Raw genomic sequence first — 26,603 nt, 5'->3', positions numbered from 1 at the left:
GTGCAGCAAAAATGTTCTCTGCATGCTCCCTTGCTGTGGATGCAGGTGAGATACATTTCCATTGGCACCACACCTTCATTGGATGAAGAGCAAGCATATATGCAAAGGACGATACTCCTACCTAGGGAACTTCTCCAGATACTGGTAAACATCCTCCTCATTTGCTGCCAGATATGACAGACCTGGGAGACTGTATTCCCTCTTGACAACCTCCCGCCATGCAGCAGTCACTATCTTGACAGGAAGGTGGTATTCTCCAAAAAGAGGCATCCTCCTTTGCTGCAGCTCCTGCAGTAGGATTTCCAAGGCATTGTGAACGAGACGTATGGTTTTGCACACATTTCTCCTTTCTGCCATACCCTTACATTTTAAAAAAAAAGTTATTTTGCAGCCCCCAAAGTTGTCTCCACTTTAAGAACCCGATGCACGTTTTCCACATGCACTGAGCATTTTCTAATGAAGGGGAGAGACCTGCCCCACAAAATTCAGCAAGGCCTACCCACTCCACTGCCAGTACAGGTCCAGCCCCATTTTACTGGTCTCGGAAATCCAGGCTATAGTTTTTACTGGTGAAAATTATAAGTGGAGATTCCACATGAATTGTCCAAAACTAACTTAACACAACAGGAGCTGAGCCTTCAGTGTGCAACACATAGATTCTCCCTGCAAGCTCTACAGCTATACAGAAATTGCTTAGAGCAGAAGTTGTTGTCATGTTAGTTTCTACTGATTTACAGGCAAAGGTATTCAATATATTGTCTGTCCAATTATTTTCGACACTTTCAATACACCATTACACAGATAAATTGATTTTGGTTTATGAATTCCTATTGAATAAGAACATAAGAAATAGGAGCAGGAGTAGGCCAAACAGCCCCTCGAGCCTGCTCCGCCATTCAATAAGATCATGGCTAATCTTCTACCTCAGCTCCATTTTCCCGCCGCTTTCCTGTATTGATATAGTGCCTTGCATATCCTCAGAATGTCCCAAAACAGTTTACACCAATTACTCTTGATGTGTTGTTCGCTGTTGTTTTGTAGGAAAACATGGCATCCAATTTGGGCACAGCAAGGTTCAACAAACAGCAATGAGGTAAATGACCAGTAATTTTGTTTTGATGGTGTTGGTTGAGGGACAGAGAGAACTCCCCTGCTCTTCTCTGAATAGTGGCATGTGATCCTTTACATCCATCTGAACAGGCAGCCAGGGCCTTGGTTTAACATGTCACCTGAAAGACAGGACCTCTGATGCAGTATCCCTCAATAAGTTTGTTACATACATATTGTCGTTAAAATGGGTCAGTTGAATAATTGATGTTTAGTTCACGTTGATGCAGGCATCGATCTTGTATTCTCCTCAATTATATATGTTATACAACATATAACTTCCTCCAGCTGAATGTTATAAAAACCAAAGCCATCCTTATTGGCTTCTGCAAACATCTCCCCTCAACCTGCCAGCTGTCACCTTAGGCTAAGCAGAACTTCAATTTACTGCTTAAACCCAGGCTCAGTTTACACAGCTAAGAAATAGGCCATTGGGCCAGTGTTTATGATCCACATTAGCCTCCTCCCACCCTACTTCATCTATCCCCATCAGCATATCCTTCTATTGCTTTCTCCCTCATGTATTTATCCAGCTTCCCCTTAAAGGCATTTATGCTAATTGCCTCAACTACTCCATGTGGTAACAAGTTCCACATTATAACCACTCCCTGAGTAAAGAAGTTTCTCCTGAATTCTTCATTGGATTTATTAGTGACTATCTTATATTTATGGCCCCTAGCTTTGGACTCCCCCACATTCATTATAATGACTGCTTTCCTACTGACACAAAATGTTAAGCACCTCCACCTCAGTGACTGAATCCCTTATCCACACCCTTATTACCTCAAGGCTCGATTTCTGCAACATTTTCCTTGTCGGCTTCCACAAACTGCAACTTGTACAAATTGCCACAGCCTGTGACCCTACACCCACGCCAAGGCCCACAACCACATCGTTCCACCCTTACTGTATAAGATGGGATCAGACTGACAGAGAATACGAGAAGGTCTAAGATAGGTTTAAAGTGCATGTGTACAAATAAGGTTGGTGAACTGCAAGCACAAATAGCCACATGGGAATATGATGATGTTGTGATAATGGAGACCTGGCTCAAAAAAGGGCAGGATGGGTACTAAATATTCCTGGATACAAGGTGTTCAGGAAAGATAGGGAAGGAAAGAAAGGAGGGGGGGTGGGGTGGCAGTATTGATTAAGAAGAATATTGAGAATATTGCAGTGCTGGAGAGAGAGGATGTCCTTGAGAGGTCAAAGACAGAATCTATTTCGTTAGAGTTAAGAAACAGTAGAGGTGCCATTACACCACTGGGTGTATTCTATAGGCCATCAACTAGTGGGAAGGATATAGAGGAGCAAATTTGCAGGGAAGTTACAGAGAGGTGCAAGAACTATAGAGTAGTAATAATGGCGGACTTCAACTATCCTAATGGGATTAGACTGGGATAGTTAGAATGGTTCCAGGGTTGAAGGACTTCAGTTACATGGATAGACTGGAAAAGCTGGGGTTGTTCTTCTTAGAGCAGAAAAGGTTAAGAGGAGATTTGATAGAATTGTTCAAAATTATGAAGAGTTTAGATAAAGTAAATATAGAGAAACTGTTCCCATTGGCAGGAGGGTCAAGAACCAGAGGACACACATTTAAGGTGATTGCTAACAGAACCAAAGGTGACATGAGGAAAAACTATTTTTCGCAGTGAGTAGTTGTGATCTGGAAAGCACTGGCTGAAAGGGTGGTGGAAGCAGATTCAATTGTGGCTTTCAAAAAGGAATTGGATAAATACTTGAAGGGAAAAAATTTACAGGGCTACGGAGAAAGAGCAGGGAAATGAGACTAACTGGATTGCTCTTACAAAGAGCCGGCATGGGCTTGATGGGCCGGATGGCCTCCCTCTGTGCTGTAAATTCTATGATTCCATGATACTGAGCTCCACCTGTGCCCGAGCAAATTTACTTAATTTTTCTCCTCGCCTTCAAAACCCTCTATGGCCTCATCATGCCCGAGCTCAGCTCAGCTCCTCCAGCAGCCTGTCCCTGTATGCACCCTCCACTACTCCGATATCTGCCCATTCTCTATTTACCTTCTGCCTCCATTCCACTATCGTCAGACACTCCTTCTGCCAATATCCCCCTATGCTCTGCAGTTCCGCCCCCCACCCGCCAGCACTTCCAATTTGTCATCTACTACCCTGCCTTCGAAAGTCCAAATGCACTAAACTTTGGTGTATTGCTCAATTCCCCCCCCCCCCCACCCCCGCCATCCGATCTGTTACAAATCTCTCTCTTTGACTATATTTTCATCCTGCAACCCTTTTTCCTTTTCTACCTCATGTTTGGTATCTACTCTTTGCCCAACGTCATTTAAAATACTTTGAGACATCCCACCAGATTGGTGGAGGTGCAGCTATTGCGTGGACCTGACCCCAGCAGATATCCTGAGGTCGGATTTGTTTCTATTTTTGTGATGTGCTCCTGTCGCTATTTCTAGTCCCACCAGGTAGTCCACCTTGGGCAGAGGGGAAGGGAAATCACTGCAGCACATGGCACAACATAGCATGGCTTGTGGTGCTGGCTGAAGGAAAAGAGTTTAATTTTTTTTAAGTTTAAATTTCCGTCGTGCAGTTCATTGCTCACCACCAAGCAATGTAACCACTTATTTAAAAAACCCTCCTTTGCCTCAGCAGTACTGGGTACAAGGAACGCAGTGATGTTCCTTATGCCCAGTGTGGGTAAGGTGAGAATGACAAAAATACGTCTGATGACATATTCCCATCATTGACATTTTAACATCTTGGTATGTGATCATTGCCTTAGAAATAACTGTACATATGTCCAGGTCAATTCAAGCTGACATATCGGAAATTTCAACCAGCGAATCGAGAGCAAATCTGTTACTGAATAACGGAAGCAATAGAGAGCTAACTTGTGAAATGGATGCGCTTTTTCTAACTTTGTTAATATAAAAAGGGCTCAATAGAGCTTCTCAGAACTGAAGCAGGGTTTGTACTAGCATTATGATCCTGGGATTTCACTTCAGCCTGGCAAATCCTAGGATCCTGGGTAGAGATCCAGGTTGTGATGTACCACAGAACAACATAAGTGGCTGTCTAATCCATGGACCAAAAAGTGAATGCATGCTGAATGAGTGCATTTCCCACAGGGTAAGTACCATCTACAGTTTCTGAAAAGACATTGATTTTTCACAAATCCATTTGCTTTGTTTGCATCATAATGGCAACTGCATTCAGAATCTAAAGAGTACACGTTCCCAACTTACAAAGAAAAATATCAATCAGATAATGACGGGGAAGCAAAGGACATACACTGGCCTAGGTTTTCCAGCATAGAACTCATGGAAGTCTGTTCATTTCAAATGGGCTTTCTGAAAACCCAGGCCGTCATGTTTTAAAAACCCATCTAAAAAGGACTGTTACATTTCATGGCTCTAGTATTGTATGCTAATTAATTCACATAAAATGAGTAACATCTATAGCACAGTATGTCAGTAATTGTTTACTGAATTGACTACCTGTTAAAGTGCTTCTTCTGCTCACCCCCATCCTAGTGTCAGTTTAGGTGGGTGGCTGGACTCTCCCAGAAATCCCTTCACATATGTCAGCAATGTAGTCAGTGGTACAAGGACCTGCAGGAAGCAGGGACACATGCCAGGGCCATATGTAGGCACCACTAAGAGTAATTCAAATGGCAATCGATCCCAGACAGACTTGGGACCTACCATCCTGGGAGCTGCATAATAAGAAGCTTTAAAATCTTCATCTCTTCAGCCAAACTAGCCCAATCTCCTGGGAAAATGCAGTTTCGATATCCCAACAGAGAGCAGTTTCATTATCCCAACAGGGTTTAGCTCCGATAACCTGGCATGGTGCCACTCACAGATCAGCAGGGTGGGCACTTTTATACTGCCACTACTGGTGCGGGTATCCTAATATGTCAGGACAAAGCAGCCCGCTTGATTGACACTCCCTTCACCACTGGTGCACCGTGGCTGCAGTGTGTACCATGTACAGGATGCACTGCAGCAACTTGCCAAAGCTTCTTCGACAGCACCTCCCAAACCCACGACCTGTACCACCTAGAAGGACAAGGGCAGCAGGCACTTGGGAACAAAACCACCTGCACATTCCCCTCCAAGTCACACACCATCCCGACTCGGAAATATATCGCCGTTCCTTCATCGTCACTGGGTCAAAATCCTGGAACTCCCTACCTAACAGCACTGTGGGAGAACCATCACCACACGGACTGCAGCGGTTCAAGAAGGCGGCTCACCACCACCTTCTCAAGGGCAATTAGGGATGGGCAATAAATGCCGGCCTTGCCAGCTATGGCCACATCCCATGAACGAATAAAAAAAAACCCATCCAGGGATTTAGGACAGGGCCACGGTGGGGACAAAAGAGTGGATGGAAATTCGACCCCGCCACACTTCCAGTAGTCCAACGGCATTGCCAGAAATTCTGCCTGTACTTTTTCTCATCAAAGATTATACTGTACTTAAATTCCAGGGTCACTTGCAACAAACCACATCAGAAAAGAAGTCCCAAGAGAAAGGACAAATCCCAAGCAATGTTCCTAGTGATTATGTTGAACTTTGTTCTTGCTCTTGCTTCAATTCCTGAGCCCCTTAATCCCTGGAATTTTAAGCTGCAGATCACAGAATTTCTAAAGCACTAGGATGGCTGAGGTTCCCGGGATATGAGATGCCAAAATTGAAAAGTTTCTAAACTGAAGTGTCTATTTTTATCAAACCAACGCATGTAAATTATTTCAGTCTCAAACTAAAGCATGATAAACCATTTACCGGCACAGTTTCTTTAAATCTCATTACAGATAATCACTCCCCATTTAGAATCCAGTGTTAACTATTTTCAGTACATTATGTTTCAGCTACGGAATTGGATTGTGCCAGTGTAATGCTTCTTGAGCCATTTTAATCTAAAAGTGATTGCATGATAAAGAGGACAGTTGACAAATTGCTTTAAAACTACCCATTAAACATAAGAGAGACTTCATGCACCTTCTCAAATCAATTCCAAGCTGCATCAGTAAAGGCTAAGAGCCAAACATGTGGGGTGAAATTCCTCTTTCAATCAAAAATAGGAGAGTATTGTTTTTCTCCATTATTATCAACCTGCTAATAATACGGCTGGAACACATGCTTTGAAACGTGTGCTTTCTGTGAATGTGGTTTTGCTTGTGGAGAAAGCGAAGCATTCTCTCCATTTTGGTTAAAAGAGGAATTTCGTCCTCTGGAATCTTGTGAAGACTGCATCCTTACAACAAGGCCTGACCCACGCTCCTCATTAACTAAGTACACATGCATTGCACACGAGTTGTGTGTGCGTACAGTACCATTTTGTTATTTTTTTATTAAGACAGGAACCTCCAAATTCGAAATGGTCTGAATTTGGATAAAATCGTTTCCAGCATTTCTGTTTTTATTTCAGATTTCCAGCTTTTATTGTTTTTCTTTTTATCTGAGTTAATTATTTGTGAATAAATGTAAAATTTGCAAATCCTGACAATTTGGGTTTTCAGTTATCCAAGGTCTCAATCCTGTAGCCCCTTGAAAATGTTTACAAAAGAGTAGATACCCAAATTCATCTTCTAAAGCCTTCTCACTTGTATATTTAATTTTCCTGAGGCCCAAAGTATATATTCTGGGAGCCAACCCCTGACTGTTGTTCTTCGAGGGAGATATTCCTCTATATTCTTCTTATCCCCATTCTAATATGCTGTGCACCATCTGCAGCCAAATGAACAGGTGCCAATCCCACTCTGATCCAGCCACATAGAGTACTATTTGGTTTACTCCCATCACTGTATATAAAGTGTTGGGTTATTTCCCTGCGTTTTAACATAGAATCATAGAAAGTTACGGCACAGGAGGCCATGCGTCCCATCGTGCCGGCCGCAAAAGAGCTATCCAACCCAATCCCACTTTCCAGCACCCGGTCCGTAGCCCTGCAGGTTACGGCACCTCAAGTGCACATTCAAGTACTTGTTGAGGTTTTCTGCCTCTACCATCCTTTCAGGCAATGAGTTCCAGACCCCTACCACCCTCTGGATGAAAATATTTCACCACAGCTCCCAATTAATCCTTCTACCAATTACTTTAAATCTATGCCCTCTGATCACTGACCCCTCTGCTAAGGGAAATAGGTCCACCCTATCCACTCTATCTAGTCACATCATAATTTTATATACCTCAATTAAATCTCCTCTCAGCCTCCTTAGTTCCAAAGAAAATAACCCCAGCCTATCCAATCTTTTCTCACAGCTAAAATTCTCCAGCCCTGGCAACATCCTCGTAAATTTCCTCTGTATCCTCTCTAGTGCAATCACATCTTTCCTGTAATGTGGTGACCAGAGTACACAGTACTCAAGCTGTGGCCTAACCAATGTTTTATACAGTTCTAGCATAACCTCCCTGCTCTCATATTCTATGCCTCGGCTAATGATGGAAAGTATTCCATATGCCTCCTTAACCATTTTATCTACCTGTCCTGCTACCTTCAGGGATCTGTGGACATGCACTCCAAGGTCCCTTTGTTCCTCTACACCTCTCGGTATCCTCCCATTTATTGTGTACTCCCTTGCCTTGTTTGCCCTCCCCAAATGCATTACCTCACACTTCTCTGGATTGAATTCCATTTGCCATTTTTCTGCCCACCTGACCAGTCTATTGATATCGTCCTGCAGTCTACAACTTTCCTCCTCACTATCAACCACACAGCCAATTTTTGTATCATCTGCAAACTTCTTGATCCAGCCCCCCACATTCAAGTCCAAATTATTAATATATACCATAAAAAGCAAGGGACCTAGTACTGAGCCTTGCGGGATCTCACTGGAAACAGCCTTCAAATCGCAAAAACACCCGTCAACCATTACCCTTTGCTTCCTGCCACTGAGCCAATTTTGGATCCAACTAGCCACTTTCTCTTGGATTCCATGGGCTTTTACTTTTTTGACCAATCTACCTTGTCAAAAGCCTTGTTAAAATCCATGTAGACTACATCAAATGCGTTACCCTCATCGACCCTCCTTGTTACCTGCTCAAAAAATTCAATCAAGTTTCCCTTTCCTTAACAAATCCATGCTAACTGTCCTTGATTAACCCATGCCTTTCTAAATGATGATTTATGCTGTCCCTCAGAATCGATTCCAAAAATTTTCCCACCACTGAGGTTAGACTGACTGGCTTATAATTACTCGGTCTATCTCTTTCTCTCTTTTTAAACAACAGTACAACGTTCCAATCCTCCGGCACCACGCCTGTAGCCAGGGAGGATTGGAAAATGATGGTCAGAGCCTCCACTATTTCCTCCCTTGCTTCTTTTAACAGCCTGGGATACATTTTATCCGGGCCTGGCGATTTATCTACTTTCAAAGATGCTAAACCCCTTCATACTTCCTCTCTCACTATGTTTATCCTATCCAATATTTCACACTCCTCCTTAACTACAATCTCTGCATCATCCCCCTCTTTTGTGAAGACAGACACAAAGTATTCATTAAGATCCATACCCACATCTTCTACCTCCACACATAGGTTACCTTTTTGGTCTCTAATAGGCCCTACTCTTTCCTTAGTTATCCTCTTGCTTTTTATGTATTTATAAAACATTTTTGGGTTTTCCTTAATTTTACTTGCCAGTATTTTTTCATGCCCTCTCTTTGCTTTCCTAATTTCCTTTTTAATTTCACCCCTGTACTTTCTATACTCCTCTCGGGTTTCTGCAGTATTGAGCCCTTGGTGTCTGACATAAGCTTCCCTTTTCTGCCTTATCTTACCCTGTATTCTCCTTGTCATCCGGGGGCTCTAGATTTGGCAGTCCCACCCTTTTTCTTTGTGGGAACATGTTTACTCTGAACCCCTTGAATGTCTCCCACTGCTCTGACACTGATTTACCTTCAAGTAGCTGTTTCCAATCCACCTTTGCTAAATCACTTCTCAGCTTCGTGAAATTTGCCTTTCCCCAATTTAGAACTTTTACTCCTGTTCTATCCCTGTTCTTTTCCATAACTATGCTAAATCTAACTGAATTATGATCAGCGTGTCATGAGAAAGTGCCTGAGGAACATCCCTTGCTCCAGTTTTCCATCTCCCCCGTGGTGTTTGCCTAGCCTCTGTTTGTGTTTCTTCGGAGCAACGTTGCTGGGGTTAGGAACTCAGCTGTGTAGGGCGTTGAACCTTCATATTTTTGTTGCTATACTTACTGGCTGATTATGCATCAGTGAAGCACCTTGGGACATTTCGCTGTGTTAAAGATGCTGTATAAATGCAAGTTGTTGTTGTTCTTGTGGTATTGTAAATCACCTTGGTGTATTTCCCCAGAGCCAAACCTGTAGGGTGAAATTCCTCTGCCGTCCAAAAATAGGAGAATGCTGTTGTTTCCGCCATTAGCAACCCAATAATAAAATTGTCACGACATTGAAACCATCCTGATCTTGCTCATTCTTTATTTTGCCTTCTTACTACCCATCTTCCTCTTCTCATTTTCTTTCTCCCCCATTCGTTCAATTTGAATCTTTTGCAATTTGTTTTACTGTTTACGTTAGAAATATTTCTCACAGTTTCGAATAGGATTGTACTGAATCTGTCAATATGTAATCTTCAGAAAGTAATTATTTGATAAAGTTCTCTTACAGAATGGAATAAAATCAAATTGAAAAACACTGCATCACAAAACATCTTAATGTCTACTATTCTTTAAACAAATCCTAAAACATACATTATAATTGCTTTATCCTGTCATTTTAATGCGGTACGGCTATTGTAGTCCTCCAAAGGTTAATGCTATTAAATAACTTAATCTCCTGGTTTTAATAGGCCAATTGAGTGCAATAATGAGAAGATTCAATTCCTATTAACAAAATGAATCCTGTTTTCAAATCTGAAACAATCCTGTTTAGTACAGAAGATAGAAATTCTATTAGGCATATTATGCTGTGAGTAAAAGACCTGTTTCAATATATATTGCAATCTAATCCACCTGAAATGTTAATTGGAAGCTGATAATACTATAAAAAGCTTTACTTTTTTTGTTTGTTTCAATTAACTTAATCCCTTTGCCATAGCTTTCAAAATGATTGACTAGGGATTTGGTTCCTGATTATTATTCAGAATTTAATGTCAGCCTTGGTTCAGTGGTAGTACTCTTCCCTTGAGTCAGAAGGTTGTTGGTTCAAGTTCCATTCCAGAGACTTGAGTACATAATTTAGGCTGACACTCCAATACAGTACTTTTGGATGAAATGCTAAACTGAGGACCTGTCTGCCCTCTCTGGTGGATGTAAAAGATCCCATAGCACTATTCAAAAAAAGTGTATGGGAGTTCTCCCAGTGTAATGGCCAATATTTATCACTCAACCAACACCTAAAACAGATGATATGGTCATTTATTGCTGTGCGGAAATTTACAACAATAACTACACTTCAAAAGTACTTCATTGGCTGTAAAGCACTTTGGGACGTCCTGATGTCATGAAAGTCAGACGTTAGGCCGCTCATTTAGATATGCATGGGGCCTAAAGCCTATTTTAGGTAGATGCTGAAAAATGACTGAACCCAATATAAATGCAAGTTCCTTCTTTCTTTCTAGAATTTGAGGAGAACAGAAAGGTCCTATCCAAAATCTAAAAAAAATGTATATAATTCAAAATACATATATCTTTAGAAAATTAATCAGAGCTGTCATTTTTACTATATTTCCAAAGTTAAATGTGAAACATGATGGAGTAGAAATTGGACATTGTTGCACCCATTTTACGGGTGCAAAACAGGCGCAACGAGGGCCAATTTCGTGGACTAACATCCTGCACCTGAAGTACGCCTAAAAGATGTTCAACCCGATATTGGGTCGGGCCATTTTTCAGGCCTCCCTCAAATGGGCATTATGACCCTCACTCAGATAAATGAGGGACGCCTGCTTTAGTCCCCCTTCCTGAAATTGGTTCCGATGAGCGGGACAGGCTTTGGGTATGCTCTGCTCAGAATTCTTCAGCAGCCGCTGCGGCCGGCAACAAAAACTAATTTGATTTATATTAACATTTTCAAAAAACATTGCTGTGGGGCCAGGAGAAGCAGGAGAGCTCACCCAATTCCACGGAACTCGCAATCAGCCCCTCCCCCACTGCCACTGCAATCCCCCCCACTCTTCCCCCCCCCCTCCCCCACCCCGGGACTTAGCTTAGGGTCGCTGCCGGTGAGGCAAGCAGCCTCACGTTCATCTATTTAAAATGTGCGAGCTGCTTGCGGATGCATGACAATTGGTGGCAGCTCACTCAATGTAAATAAGGCCCGATGCCCAATTTCGGACTGGCCTGGGGCCTTCCTGTTTGGGGGTGCGCTGACGACGCACTGCTGGTTATATGCTTGAAAAGAATTAGAACCATTTTTACCCCAATATGCCTGGTCTTGACTTCCCCATTGCTTTTTGTTTTATAGACTAGGTGAAGAATTATTTTTGTCCCATGAACAGCCTCAGCCCCGTTTGCGAAAACTAGCCACTTTTTTAAATATAATTTCATAATTGTTGTTCTTTTTTTAATTGCACGAATGGCTCTCTTTATTATTCGCATATTTGATATGTAGGACAGGACAGTGGCAGATTAAATTTAATGCAGCCAAGTATAAAGTGCGTCATATAGGAAGGAAAAATAAATGATACGAATATGCCACGAATAGTGTAGAAATAGCTATGGATGAAGCTGAAACAAACCTAGGCATCTTCGTAGACTCGACATGAAACGTGTCCAACCAATGCAGAACAGCAATCAACAAAGCCAACAGAATGATTAACTACATAATGAAAACAATAGAATATAAATCAGAGAAGATGTATAAGTCTGTTCAGATCACACTTTGAACACTCCATCCAGTTCTGATCATCAATAAACAAGAGGCATTCCAGCACTGAGGGCAGTGAGAGAAGAGCGGCTAGACTGATCTCCACTGTACAGGGGCTGAGTTCTGACAAAAGGCTGGAGAGACATGAGATTTTCAGCCTGGATAGGAGGTGCCTAAGAAGTGATTTTACTTATGTATCTAAGATTGTTAAGGATATAGAAAAAGTTAATCCAGAATTACTTCAAATCAAACTGCAGGAGTAAGAAAGAAAGAAGACACACAGACTTGCATTTATATAGCACCTTTCATGACCTCAAGACATCCCAAAGCGCTTTACAGCCAATGAAATATTTTTGAAGTGTAGTCACTGTTGTAATGTCGGAAACGCGGCAGCCAATTTGCGCACAGCAAGATCCCACAAACAGCAACGTGATAATGACCAGATAATCTGTTTTAATGATGTTGGTTGAGGGATAAATATTGGCCAGGACACCGGGGAGAATTCCCCTGCCCTTCAAAATAGTGCAGTATCTTTTACGTCCACCTGAGAGGGTAGTCGGGGCCTCGGTTTAACGTGTCATTCGATAGACAGTACCTCCAACAGTGCAACACTCTGCTGCACTGAAGAGTCAGCCTAAATTTTGTGCTTAGGTCTCTGGAGTGGGTCTTGAACCCATAACCTTCTGACTCAGAGGTGAGAGAGCTACCACTGAGCCAGAGGACACAGGTTCAAACTAGTAACTGATATCATGAAATTCTTTTTCACACAAAGAGTGATCAACATGTGGAATAAACTTCCAAACATTGTAGTGGAAGCAAAATCTCTGGAATAATTTAAGAAACAATTGAATGCTACAATGGGAGGACACCGATGAATTAAAATGAGCCAAACGGCTTTCCTCAAACATAATTATCTTGCGAGAATGTATTATAAGGCCTGATCCTGAGATATTCCTGTGAATTTGCAAACTCCCATGCCCTAATTTCCATGTATTACCAGTCCCAACTCTCAACTGTAGCCTGACCTGGTCCCCTACTTCTATTCAGATCTAACCCAAATGCCTGTTTATTGTTTAAGTGCACATACTGCCTGACCCATGCCCACCACTATAGTTTCATAAGATTAGACCAGGACAGATTGACAGATGTTAACAGAAACATGCAAATTACAAAATCGAAACCAAAATACTGCAGATGCTAGAAATCTGAAATAAAAAACAGAAAATGATGGAGACACTCAGCAAATCAGGCAGTATCTGTGGAGAGAGAAACAGAGTTAACGTTTCAGATCAATGACCTTTCGTCAGAACTGGAAGATGTTAAGAGTTTAAGTTTTTGAGCAAGTACAGAGCCAGAGGAAGGGGAGGAGGAAGGGGAGGAAAGAACAAAAGGGAAGGTCTCTGACAGGGTGGAGGGCAGGAATGATTAAATGACAAAAGGGATGATGGTGCAAGGCAAGGAGAGTGGTAATGGGACAAGTAAAGAAACAAAAGATGGGTCTAGAGGAGCTGTAAATGGCAACATCAGAACCATTACCAGCACCTGCTGTCCGAAAAAATGGGAGCAGTGGTTATGATCTGAAGTTATTGAAATCATTGTTGAGTCCGGAAGGTTGTGAAGTGCCTAAACGAAAGATGAGGTGCTGTTCCTCGAGCTTCCGTTGAGCTTCATTGGAACGGTGTAGGCCGAGGTCAGAGTGGGAGTGGGACGGGGAATTAAAACGACAAGCGACTAGCAGGCAGGGTCACCCTTGCGGACAGAGCGGAGGTGTTCAGCAAAGCGATCACCCAATCTGCATCGTGAGCAGCGAATACAGTATACTAAAATTGAAAGAAGTACAAGTAAATCCTGTTTCACTCGAAGGAGTATTTGAGGGCCTGGACAATGGGAAGGGAGGTGGTGAAAGGGCAAGTATTGGATCTCCTGCGCTCGCACAGGAAGGTACCGTGGGAAGGAGAGCGGGTGTTGGGGGTAATGGAAGAGTAGACCAGGGTATCACGGAAGAAACGTCCCTTTAGAATGCTGAAAGGGGAGGGGAGAGGAAGATGTGTTTGGTGGTGGCATCGCCCTGGAGGTGGCGGAAATGGCTGAGGATGGTCCATTGAATGTGGAGGCGGGTGGGGTGGAAGGTGAGGACAAGGGGGACCCTTTCGTGGTTCTGGGAGGGAGGGGAAAGGGTGAGAGCAGAAGTGCAGGAAATGGGATGGACATGGTCGAAGGCCCTGTCAACTGCACTGGAGGGGAATTCTCGGTGGAGGAAAAAGAAAGACATATCGGAAGCACTGGTGTGGAAGGTGGCATCATCAGAACAAATGTGTCGGAGACGGAGAAACTGGGAAAATGGAATAGAGTCCTTTCAGGAAGCGGGGTGGGAGCAAATGCAATCAAGGTAGCTGTGGGAGTCAGTGGGCTTAATTCCAAATGTTTTGGCCATTTCACCATGATACTACATTTCCAAATTGTAAATTCTCTGATAGAATTCTCTTATTGGGCTAACACAAAGCTTGTGAGCCAAATGGACAGTTATAGTTGTGCAAGGCAACTAGTTGGGTCATTGCTAATAGCAAAGTGAGTGATAGATAATCCATTCTGATTATTGTAGGCGTATGGTTTTAATTATGCCTGTAGATAATTCCCGGATCTGGAATGGTTAGTGTGTAGACAAAAACTCTTGCCGGGTCTTTTCACAGAAATGTTCATTTAGCACAACGCTAAGACATAATGGAACCCATTGCAGAAAAGCTAAATGACCCTTTGATGTCACTGCTCAATGAATTTGCTTTGTGGATTTGGAATCTATATATTTATTGATTGAAGAATTTGCCTGGGAACGATGGGCATGATTTTAACACGGAAAAACGGGTGGGTTGGGGGCAGGGGGGGTGGGCAGTAAAAATTATTAAAATCTAAATCCCAGCTCCAACCCGCCCATTTCCGGTTTCAACGGAGGCGGGATGAGGAACGGGCAACCAACCCGCTCTTCGGAGGTGGGTCGGGCATTAAAAGCTTTCAAGGAGGCTTCAGGCCCCCATTTTTACATATTTTTTGCTTTTAACCCCTGGGGACCAGGATTCCCAGACCTTCTCCTTCACGCAATGTGAGAAGAGGCGAGAAGGCCTGAAACTGCAGGTAAGTGCCTTTATAGCACTGCTCGTGGGCCTGGACAAGCAGGAGTGCTACCCCCAGGCCCATCAAGCCTACCTGCAGCGACCACCTCCACGATCTCTGACCCCCCCGCCCCCCCCCCCCCCACAATCTACGACTCCCACACGATCTACAACCCTCGAGATGACCCTAGACCCCCACCCCCCGATGACTGAGCCTCCCGATGATTGACACCCCCATCTAAGACTTAACATCTCGCATCCTCTTCCTTCCTCTTCTCCCGTCTGACTGAGGTCAGCCTGTCAACCAAAAAATAAGTAAAAGACGTCCGTACGTCAAAATCGCACGGATGTCTGGGAAGCCCATACTTCCAGATTTCCTATCAGGAATTCCATCGCCCCGTCCCCTTCCCGGCTCCCCGATAAAATCATGTCCTATATGTTGGAATTATGCTGCAAGTATGTCTAATTATTTATCTATATGCCTTTGTAAAGGGTCCTATCCAAAACCCGTTAATCTATCTTTCTCTTTCAGATGCTGACTGACCTGCTGTGTATTTCCGGCAATTTCTGTTTTTATTTCAGATTTCCAACATTCGCAGTTTTTCTTTTTATCTGTATTTATCAGTTTGATCTACCTACCATAGACCTAGGTTGTGTCTGTCACTATATGAAGCTCCATTAAAATCAAGAAATTAAGACTGTAGTTATACTGCATCTATAAACCTCAGACTGGTACCTGCTGGCTGCAATGTGTAATCTGCAGTATTATACTGCAGACCAAACTCAGTCTGAGCAATACTGTGGTGTAGCGACTACGGAGCTCTCCATATGTGTGTTTCAAAACATGAGTAGACTTCTGGGGCATGATTTTATCGGGGAGCCGGGGTTGGTGGGGGAGGGGAGGAATTCCTGATGGGAGATCCGGAAGTACGGGTTTCCTGGATGTCCTTACGATTTTGACGTAAGGACATCTTTTTGTTTTTTACGTTTCCCGCCCAACAGGCCAGCCTGATTGAGAGGCTGGTCTCAGTTAGATGTAAGAGCAGCCAGCGAGAAGACATGAAAAGGTAAGTGTTAGATGGGGGAGGGGGGGGACGGGAGGGGGGGTCAGGGGTCAGGGGTCAGAAATCAGGAGGGGGGTTGGAGACCGTGAGCGGGGGGGTCGGTGGATCGGGTTTGTAGGGTCGCTGCAGGTGGGCTCGTTGGGCCTGTGGGAAGCACTCCTGCTCGTCCGGGCCCACAAGCTGTGCTATAAAGGCACTTACCTGCAATTCGGGCCTTCTCGCCTCTTCTCACGTGGCGTGAAGGAGGTGGTCTGGGAATCCCGGCCCCCAGGGGTTACAAGCAAAAAATATGTAAAAATGGAGGCCCGCAGCCTCCTTGAAAGCTTTTACTGAACGACCTGCTTCCTAAGAGCAGGTTGGTCGCCTGCCCCTCGGCCCGCCTCCATTAAAACTGGAAATGGGCGGGTTAGGGGCGAGTTTTAGATTTAAAAATTTTTTACTGCCCCCCCCTGCCCCCAACCTACCCGTTTTTGCGATTTAAAATCATGCCCCTGGTCTTCCTGCAATTAGGTTTTAATGTTAAGAGAGTGTAGGCAAGAGTGTCCACTTTTTGACCCAATATTACAACCGTTCTGTACAAAATTTTACAAGTTTTCAGGAGATTCAATGGATTATCTAGTCACTTTTAAATTGAGGCTTCGCATCGGAGTGGAGTTATACTGCAGCCAATGCAAACTTGAAGCAATGTGAGGAGGCCCTGTTGGATGTGGATCTCACACCACTTGGCTTTAGTATGTGCGATGTCAGATCATGACCTGACAGCCACGTTACACTGCTACTTTCTGCATCAAGGCACACCTCAAACTGCTACTGCACCATAAACGTCTAAGGTTTAAACCCTGATGGGGTTAAAAAAAATTGTTTTGTTGCCCTCCCTATGAGTTTGTGCCATAGCTCCAGCTGTCTTAAGTTCCCCAAAACACCCTTCAATTTTTATGAATTTGTTATTAATAATCATTCTGTGCATGATTTGCTCAAGGTCTCTTTCTCTGGCTGTATTTGCCTGTCTATTTTTGCCAGTCTTCTCTATTCAATCATTTCTATTGGTCAGCTCTTATAATCAGTAGTTCAGGTCGAAGGGGAGATTTTTTTGGATATTGGAAGATCGGTCGGGTCAGAACACGTCTGTAATGGACCCACCTGATTTCCCTCCCATTTAAATGAGCGAAGGAGAATCAGGTGGGTTCCTGTACATGCATGCCCTCCAGCCTGATTTTCTGGTATTCACTGCGCCCAAATAATCCAGTATGCCCAGGTACAGATGCAGGAAAATTTCCCATCTAGTCTTAACCATTTCACTGCCAAATGGACTTACCAGCTACCAGTCAGGGAACTGGAATTCTGCAGCAATCTGCAAAAAAGAGATATGCATAAATGCACGCAAGCATAATCTTCATAACAGTAAAATATTGGAACTTTCAGTTGTACTCTACAAACTATTTTCATGAAATGATCCCATCCATCTGTCTATATATCGGTCTGCCATGTCGCTCTGAGATTTTGTATGCACATGGATGCATGCAGGCTAATATTTGTGTAGAAATAGCATACACAGGAATGTAGTGTGAGCAGATTAAGTGTTCATGGGCTCGATGTTACCAGGGCTGCGGGTTCGCGGCGGGGGGGCTATTGGGCGCGTGGGTAACGCGCCCGATGAAATTAGTCTGCCCCGCGCGCGATCGCAGCCTAATTGGATCCACTTACCTGGTCTTCCGGGTTCCCCACTGCTGATCTGCGCGTCGGGCGGGCTGCGCATGCGCAGTAAGCTCTGTCAGCTGGAGGAGCTCTATTTAAAGGGGCAGTCCTCCACTGACAGATGCTGCAACAAATAGAAAAAATTACAGCATGGAGCAGCCCAGGGGGAAGGCTGCTCCCAGTTTAATGATGCCTCACTCCAGGTATCAATAGATGGGGTGAGGAGGAGGGGGAGGACAGATATCTTCCCCCCGGCGGGCGGGAGGAAGCGGCCTGCCTCTGCCACCAGGAAGGCCTGGCTCGAGGTGGCAGAGGAGGTCACCTGCACCACCAACATATCACGCACCTGCATACCGTGCAGGAGGCGCTCAAATGACCTAAATAGGTCAGCCAAAGTGAGTACACTTACTCATTCCCCTACACTCCATCTGCCACATCACCGCCCCCACCCCACATCTCCTTCTGCACTGCCAACACTACTCTGTCGCATCACCCCTCATACCCACTCAAAGCTCATCCTCATCTTACCTGCACTTACTCACCTCGCCAGTACTCATCCCACCACTACCACTCAACCCAATCCTCATACAATCTCATGGCTCTATCTCATACTCACCCTCTTGTGCATCTCTTTCACAATCAGCCTCACTCAACCTGCCACTACCTGTGCTGCAGCCACAGGGCATGCATCACATATGTGCAGTAGGCAGCGTAAGGCAAACGTGTCGTGAGCATGAAGGGGATGCACAAGGATGTATGAGGGTTTGTCATGGTTTTTACTTATAATGAATTTCTGACCAACTCACATTACATATTATATTGGCACCACTACTGCCACGTCTTTGCGAATCTTGTCTGGTTTATGCAATAATGCGCTTTCCTGAGGATCACAATGAAGACCCACAACTGATGACACCCATTGTGTCACTGCAGAGTGGTGCAGGTGTATTTGCAGGGCTCTTTTGTGGAGACGTCGGCGATGTCCCCGGTGGCACCCTGGAAGGATGTGGCGGAGAAGTTGTTGAGGGCAGTGGTGACTTTGACAGCGACAGGTAAGAAGATGGTGCTCGGGCCAACCGGGAGCAGCTCGGCATGAAGGAGGCTGCAGATGTCCATGACTACATGTCGAGTGACTCTGAGCCTCCGTGTGCACTGCTGCTCAGAGAGGTCCAGGAAGCTGAGCCTCGGTCTGTGGACACTGTGGTGAGGGTAGTGCCCTCTGCGACGCATCTCTCTCTGCGGTAGCCCTCCCTCCTGCTGTGCAGGTGGATGTGTCACAGCACTTTGTTGTGGAGCTCCACGTGTCAGAGGTGGACGGCGTGTCCGGCGAGGCTGGTGATGCTATTCGCCCTCCGAGGAGGTCATGACTGCAGCTACGGCGACCCCCATCCGGAAGATGTACATCTGAGGGGGTCTGCAAGGTAGGTACATGTCTCTGGACCCCGGGGTAAGTTTGCAAGTTGGTGAATTTTCTTGTCAGGAGGAGGGTGGTGGAGGCCAAACTTTGTCCCAAGTGACAGAGTGACCTCCTGCAATGAGTGAGGGTCTCCCCCCGCCCCCACCTGTGAAATGGACCTTTGCAGCTGCCACTGGCTGACAGCTGCAACACGTCCATTTGAAGTGGGAGTGTTTCCCCCAGTATGGGAAACAGTCCCAGTTGTTTGTAAAATCCCACCCCTCCTCACATAATCCCTTAATCAGGTCTGTTAATGACCTGAAATAGCACAATAAATACTCTCAAGTGGCATCCCGCTGGCTTTAATTGCCTGCGGGAGTCCCACATGCGGGGGCTGCGCGCGCACGCTGCCGCTTCAGCGGGGAACCCGGAAATGGGCGGGTTGGAGCCGGGCTCCGGACCCGCTCCGGGATTCCCCGATTTTCGGAGCCCCACCCCGGCCAGGAACGCACCCGATAGCGGGTGCTAAAATGAAGCCCCATATGTGACCTTTATTGATTTCTACCCTTGTATATGCTGATTGTCAAGCCAACATATACTGTGGAGTAGATCTTGACTTTGCGCGAAAGTTTAAAACGGACGATAGCGAATCGGCAGCCTGTTTTATACCTCTCCCAATTTTTATTTCCAATTGGCTTCCATGAGAGATGTAAAACGGGCTGCTGATTCGCTATCACCTGTTTTACACTATCACACAAAGTCAAAGTTACTCCCCGTTTCTTTCAAATTGTAATAGGCCTAACAAAACAGTAGGACATTGCTTTGTAAAACCCAGATACTATTACAAACAATTAAGAAAACGATTTGTACCAGACTTTGCTACTTTCCTCCAATAGTATAAATTTTTGTGGATGGCTAAATGGACTTGTCTGGCACAATCAATTACAGCAGAGAGGTTAGGTAAATGAAGACAAGTTCCAAAAGCTGCTCGTCCAGATGTGACAATGATGCTTTTCACAATTATTGTGTATTTTCCTTTCCTTGCACAGCCAAATCACTCCAGTCTGCAAATTGTCAGAAATGTGTAGGTTTTTAATATCATATATCTTTTCTTGTCTTAACAAAGTTACCAGTTAAGTTTTGAGAGATAACTAACCAGTCAGGCTGACTTATTAATAGGACCTGAGGGGTAGAACTGTCACTGGGACTGCGATTCTTCACACTTGGTTCTCGGTAGAGAATGTGCACTTCATATTGGCCAAACAGAAGCTCTACCTGCGTTTATCTCTTCAACATGATAATAGGATTCCATCCATATCAGGCACCTGGCTGACCAAAAAAAAAATTGTGTTCGGGACAGGATATAAGAGGCTAATCATTTGATAGACATTTCAACTCTTACCTTTAACCTCCAGCTTTTGTCTCCAGTATAATCTTTCTTGTTTCTCTCTATTTTATTGATACTACTATGGTAACGCTCCTCTTAACTTTCATCTCTTTTTTTCCTTCCAAATTCGCTGTACACCATCTTACATGCTCTCCTTTCTCCCTGCATCCTCAAGAGTGGACATCAAGACTCAACACACCATCTCCTACTCTAAATAATTCTTTCCCATATCTTCAAACTATGAGACTCCTTAGTCCCTCAGTCACCCTTCCTCCTACAATGCACTGAGGTGTTGATTCGTCTCGGGCAGTGGCTTCAACGGAAAAGAAAATCAGTAAAACTGGCTGCCTATTCGCTATTGCCTGTTTCGCCCTACCGCCCAAAACAAATTTATGCCCCACAACCTTTTAAAACCCACATTTGTGTGATTAAATACTATCTCCTGATCTACCTTCTCTTCACTCCTGCTCTTTTCACACCTGCACCATGACCCATCACCTAGGTTTCTCAATTAAATTAAGGCTGGACAAACAGCTAGGTATGCTCACCTCATGAAAATAAGTTGCACGGTGCAACATAAAGGAAAATGTTCTGGCGCCTGCTCCACTCAGGGCAGCCTAATTTCAAGAAAGGGTCCTAAGACGGACGGTAGGACCCTTATTAACATGTGGAAAGGGCCTAGTGCCTGTTCTTGGTGGTCGTTGAGGATGCATGAAAAATCACCTGACCCAATATGGGATCGGACGTCTTTCAGGCATCTTTGGGGCATGGGACATAGTCCCGCGTAATTGGTCCTTTTGCCCCCATTTTCTGCCTGGAAAACGGGTGCAACAAAGTCCAATTTCTACCTCAAAGTGTCATTGTGATATGGCATCATAGTGAGGTCACATTACATGAAAAAAATGTTTCCTATAGATCTAGCAAGGAGGATATATGGGTAATTTTACAAATTTATATTCCTAGTGCACAGCGTTGTCTATTAGGAGCACAATTTCTTAAAATTACCCCCTTAGCTTTCCACCATGTGGGCAGTAATACAGAACTCCACTATCTAATCAGCTCTGTTGATAGGGACATCTCCATTATGACAGTGAAATTATTGCTCTGTGAGGTATTTCCTGATTTGAATTGATATAGTTGAAGAGCTGGTATGTGATTGTAAGCAAAGAGCAAAACAAATATCAAAGAATATTAATGCTTTTTTTCCCAAAATGCCCAACATTCTGACATCAAAACATGCACCAGAATAAAGCTGTAATTTTCATTCTCCAATATAATTAATTAATTGTTTTAATTGCAAACACCAAGTTGTGTAGTCGGCTGATTGTGATAATATTTTCATTCACTACACAATAGTTAATCTATCACATTTCATCAAAACAATATAGAATGCTGTTAAAAAAAATTAACAAATGGTTGCTGATGGATTGTTTGGGACTGCATGTACCTTTATCATGCATTCCCATACATTATTTTCTATATAATATACAAATATAGACTTTTTTTAAAGGTTGTGGTGTCAAAATATTCCCTAGCAGATTTAAAAATGTCCTAGTAATGGATTTTTACCCTGTTCAAAAAGGCATTAATAACTTACGGAATGTTGCGACACAATAACCATCAAAAACAGTGGCTATTTGTGTAATATATAATTTTTAAGATGTCAGTAAAAGGTTCCATCTTTACTTTTCCAGAATGAACTACATCCGGGAATACAGGCAGATAAAGGAGGGTTCATCTGGAAAGATAGGTGGATAACCCTTATATGTTTTTGTGTTGTTGTTAAAGGGTTATCTTCTGTTATTTTATCAAAATTACCATTATGCATGTAGAATGATGTATTTACAATGTTGTACCATGCCAACATTTATCTTTGTTTTGTTTAATAGGGAAGAAGAACTCACTCCTTCTACATAAGGTCCAAAGAGATCTGAACACTGGTGTTTTTGATAACCAAGAGACTGAACTTCTCAAAAAGATTGTGAAACAAGACCGGGAGATGGTGCAATTCATGGAAACACCCCTTAGCGGATCATTCGGGATATTTCCTCCATTCTCTAGCAACTCAGTCATCAGAGCTTCTATGCAGTCACAGCCACCAAATATAGCTCAGTTAGATTTTCAGCAGATTTCTTCACCGAATTTCAACACCTATTCGCCATCTTCTCAATCACACACAAGACCACCACAGCTGGTTCAGACTGCACCCAACCAAAATTCACCGTCACCTAGTCCACAGGCAATGGTGCCATCACCCAGTTCTTTTTCTGCTGCAGTATCAAGTCCTTCTGTTCAGAGTCCATTGGCAGGCCGAACTTTCCATTATGGTTCACCAAATGTGTCACAGATGTCCTTGATGCAACAACAGCAAGTACACAGCCCAATCCAAAGGCGTGATTCTAACAAAAGCACACAGGGTTTGCAAACGAGCAGCCTGAGCAGAGAAGTAAGACCTCTCTCAGCATCTCAGCCCTCTCTGCCTCATGAGGTGACACCATTAATTATCAGACCACATCCATCTTCTGGAGAATCATTAGCAGCAGTGCCTGCACCGGTCTCCACCACGCAAGGTGCAGGACCTCAAGGAGGAATCCGAAGCACTGTTCCTCAAAGAGTGTCCCTCTTCCGGCACATGTCCTCAGGAGCACTACCACCACTTCGAGGGCCACAAGTAGCTTCACCAGCCCAAAAAAAGGAGTCATCTACAGTCTTAAATACAGATACTGATCAAGGAAGACCTCGATTTCCCTCTAATTTATGACCCTAATGGTTTTTGTTCAGTGCCGACCTTGTTAACGTTAAATACTGAGATTCTTCACAAGTCAACCTCATTGTTCATGAGGATAGTCTTATCATCTTCTGACAGATTGGACACTGCTGTCCTCATGACATGCACAGCTCAACGAATGTAAAATATGACAGAATAAAAGATTAGAAACCATAATTTTCAGAGTTCTAATTAGTAAGTCACGAGTCTTCCTTCCCCATGGATTTTGGACATGTTGAATTGTTTTATAAACTCTTGTAAAGTAAGAGCTATGTAACAATAACTCATCAACTGGATCAATATTATTGTTGAAACAAAAATCTCTTTTGAGTGCACAACAGTAAAACTCCAGTTCAGGACTGAGTTTTTAGAAGTATATCAATGCTGCTCCGTAAGCATCATCTACACCGTTCAGTGTTACTTGATGGAGAGCTACTCATCAAGATATTGTGTCCTTTATCAGCAAAGCATGGAACATCTAATATGTTTTGTAATGAACTTTCAATAGGTAATTCTGTAAATTCTGTTCCAGTATTATTCTGGGTGATATTTCTGCATGTTCATAGGGGGACTAAGGACCAAGTTTAAACAAATATGACATCTCTGCTAAAATAGACAAGACATTCCTCGTTTTAGCTTCAGTGTTAAATGTATGCTTCATTTTAATGGATTCCGCTAAAGAACATTTACCTACAACATGCATATGGACAAAAGAAAACATCCTTATCTTTACCTTTGATGTTAGTATAAATACAAAATTTGCTTATTGTGGTAACTAGGAATTTTTCATTCATGTTCCCTTTTTTTTCCCTTAATTGTATCATCATTTCCCATTAAGCTTTGAAAACTAATTAATTTGTAGGCCTGGAAGGCAGTTTAAAAAAATACTGTCATAGACATGGCATCACTTGATGTCTGTGAATACTGTGCTGTGCAATTTTATTATTGCAATGTCTTATTTCATTAAAATAGTAGTTTTGTTGGTTAGATAACACCTACAAAACAGGTTAAAAAGATCTTTTTCCTTTAATTTGTTTCTTCGTTTTCATTGTATTTGGTAACATACCTTGTTTGTTTAAAATTTGTAGTTCCTATGTGTTGATTTTAGATAAAAAGTCCAAATTTGTTCTGTGTATGATGTCACAAGATACATCATTAAAGACAAGATTTAAAGCCATACTCTCACAAAATTTCATTGAGATTTTTAAACTCTTTAATAAATGTATATTGATTGTAAATTGCTTCTACATTTTGTTGTTTCTGCATTCTGTAAACACATTTGTACAACATTTTTTTTTAAATTGCGAGGTCATTGGTCTTAACACTGCTTTAGAAGGTCATGAAAAGTCCTTTCACCCATCAGTGCGATTTGGTTTTGTATCAAAATTAAATCAGTCCTGAATGACTGATCAGACTGAAAATCGCAGACATGTTTATCTCTTTTACCAAGGCTACAGTATTTGTCCGATAGTTTGTTCCCCTCAAAGGTGAAATACTGCAGTTGTGTATGATCTTGTTGAATAAAGACGCATCAGACTGAAATCATGTTTACAATTTCAGTCACTTTGCCACAGGAGAGAATATGGCTTTAACTTGAAGTATGTTTATCATATGCAGCACAAATGGCTACATATTTTTTTGGAATGCAAAACACTGATTATTAATAAAGGAATCAAATGGAACAAATAAAGGAAAAGGATTTATTTCAACAGGAAATTGTGTTTTGTGAGGTTCCTTTTTGTGTCTTTGGATTCTTTTAACATTCTTTTGTTTTCCTCTGTATTTATTTCATAAGGATTATCTTTGCAAAAGATATTCTTAAGCTATTGTGTGCCTAAATTGTAGTTATTTATTTATATATGTATGCAAAAGAAAGTTAAAAGTATTAAAAAAAAATCTATCTTGATAATTTCGTAGAAAGTTGTTAGAAATGCAGAAAGCCAAGTGGTTATTGTTTGACTTAAGTATTGATTTTTGGAAAAGATAGGTCAGGAAATAGAACTTAACATGGACTGATAAAGCCATCCATGTATCTGTTATAAAACCAGGTTTATGCTCATCACAGTTGGCACAAATTAATGTATATATCAGTATATGTGCAGAAATTGACTAAGACTGAATAGGATTATTGTAATGTAAAGATATATATATATATATATATATATATATATACATATTCTGAATTCTGGTGTTGACACCATGACCTCTAATAGTTCATCTTTGTATATATTTGCATTAAGATGTGATTATCCTGCACAATTTCACTCGTTCTCCTGTTCATTAACTTCATGTGGCAAAGCAGCTGATGTTTGGATGTACAGTGTCGGATACTGGTGCTATTGGAAGAAACATTGAATGTAATATTCTTGTTGAAAGACAACATAGTCAGTGGATGAACTAAATTATTTTCTTGCTGTCTTTGCTTGTAATGAAACTTTGATGGACATTTGAACATAAAAGGAGCAAAACATTAAAAATCAAACATTATCCAAGTGAAGTGCTAATCAGTGAGGTTCCTTCAGCTATTCATCCTGTGAAACTAAAGCTTATTTTAATCAGCCAGGTATCTGACTTGTATGGAAACTCATTGCCGCAGGTAATAGTCTCCAAATCAAACTACTGAGAAATCCAGCTTAGATTTCTATTTACCCAGTATGAAGTTGAGAGACCCTCTCCGTAGGGGCATACCACACTTAGCTAAGCCCAGACAATTTAGGACAAGGCGAAACTTTCAACTGTGGTGGCGGCATAATATGGGCGGTAGCAGATTGGTCAGCCGTTATGCACCCCACCTGACGTCAATGGAAAGGGAAATTGGGCGGGGTGTTTAATGGGCGGCTGATCTGCCACTGCCCGTTTTACACCCCCACCAAAGTTGAAAGTTTCGTCCCAATTGTGCATGGGGTACTGCTGGAGTTTAACTGACTAAAACCATTATATGCCATTTGTAAACTTCCTACTGCTTGTCCAGCTAGGACCATGCTATCCATTAAGGCATTGACTTGATGGGAAAATTGGAATTGAATGGAAAGAATCCCAACCAGGCTAGCTGGTTTGTCAGTCATTAACAGTACCCTGGAGTATTGCGACTTGCCTTGCTCCAGTATTAGTTTACCAAGTCTACTTGGGTTCTAATCACCACGCATGTCATCCTGGAGGCAACTTAACTCCAAAGACTCCTGCTTACCTGGTCACTAGTTGGTCATTAGACAACTTACAAGCACAGATGTGAGCCCTCAATAGGTGGACA

General features: G+C 42.8%; 1 protein-coding gene across 1 annotated transcript in view; it reads left to right on the top strand.

Moving 5' to 3' along the window:
• The window catches only part of LOC137328900 (potassium/sodium hyperpolarization-activated cyclic nucleotide-gated channel 1-like), a 218,280-nt gene extending 194,714 nt beyond the window's left edge, over window positions 1-23,566 (top strand). Inside the window, exons 8-9 of the mRNA XM_067994379.1 lie at window positions 22,476-22,613; window positions 22,704-23,566. Coding sequence (XP_067850480.1) covers window positions 22,476-22,613; window positions 22,704-23,347 — 782 coding nt within the window. The 3' untranslated portion in view covers window positions 23,348-23,566. The remainder of the gene's footprint in view (window positions 1-22,475; window positions 22,614-22,703) is intronic.
• Window positions 23,567-26,603: the final 3,037 nt, after the last annotated feature.

Source organism: Heptranchias perlo, chromosome 1 (assembly GCF_035084215.1).
Source record: "Heptranchias perlo isolate sHepPer1 chromosome 1, sHepPer1.hap1, whole genome shotgun sequence".
NCBI classification, from domain to species: Eukaryota; Metazoa; Chordata; class Chondrichthyes; order Hexanchiformes; family Hexanchidae; genus Heptranchias; species Heptranchias perlo.
This window is presented reverse-complemented; position numbering and strand designations above follow the sequence as displayed.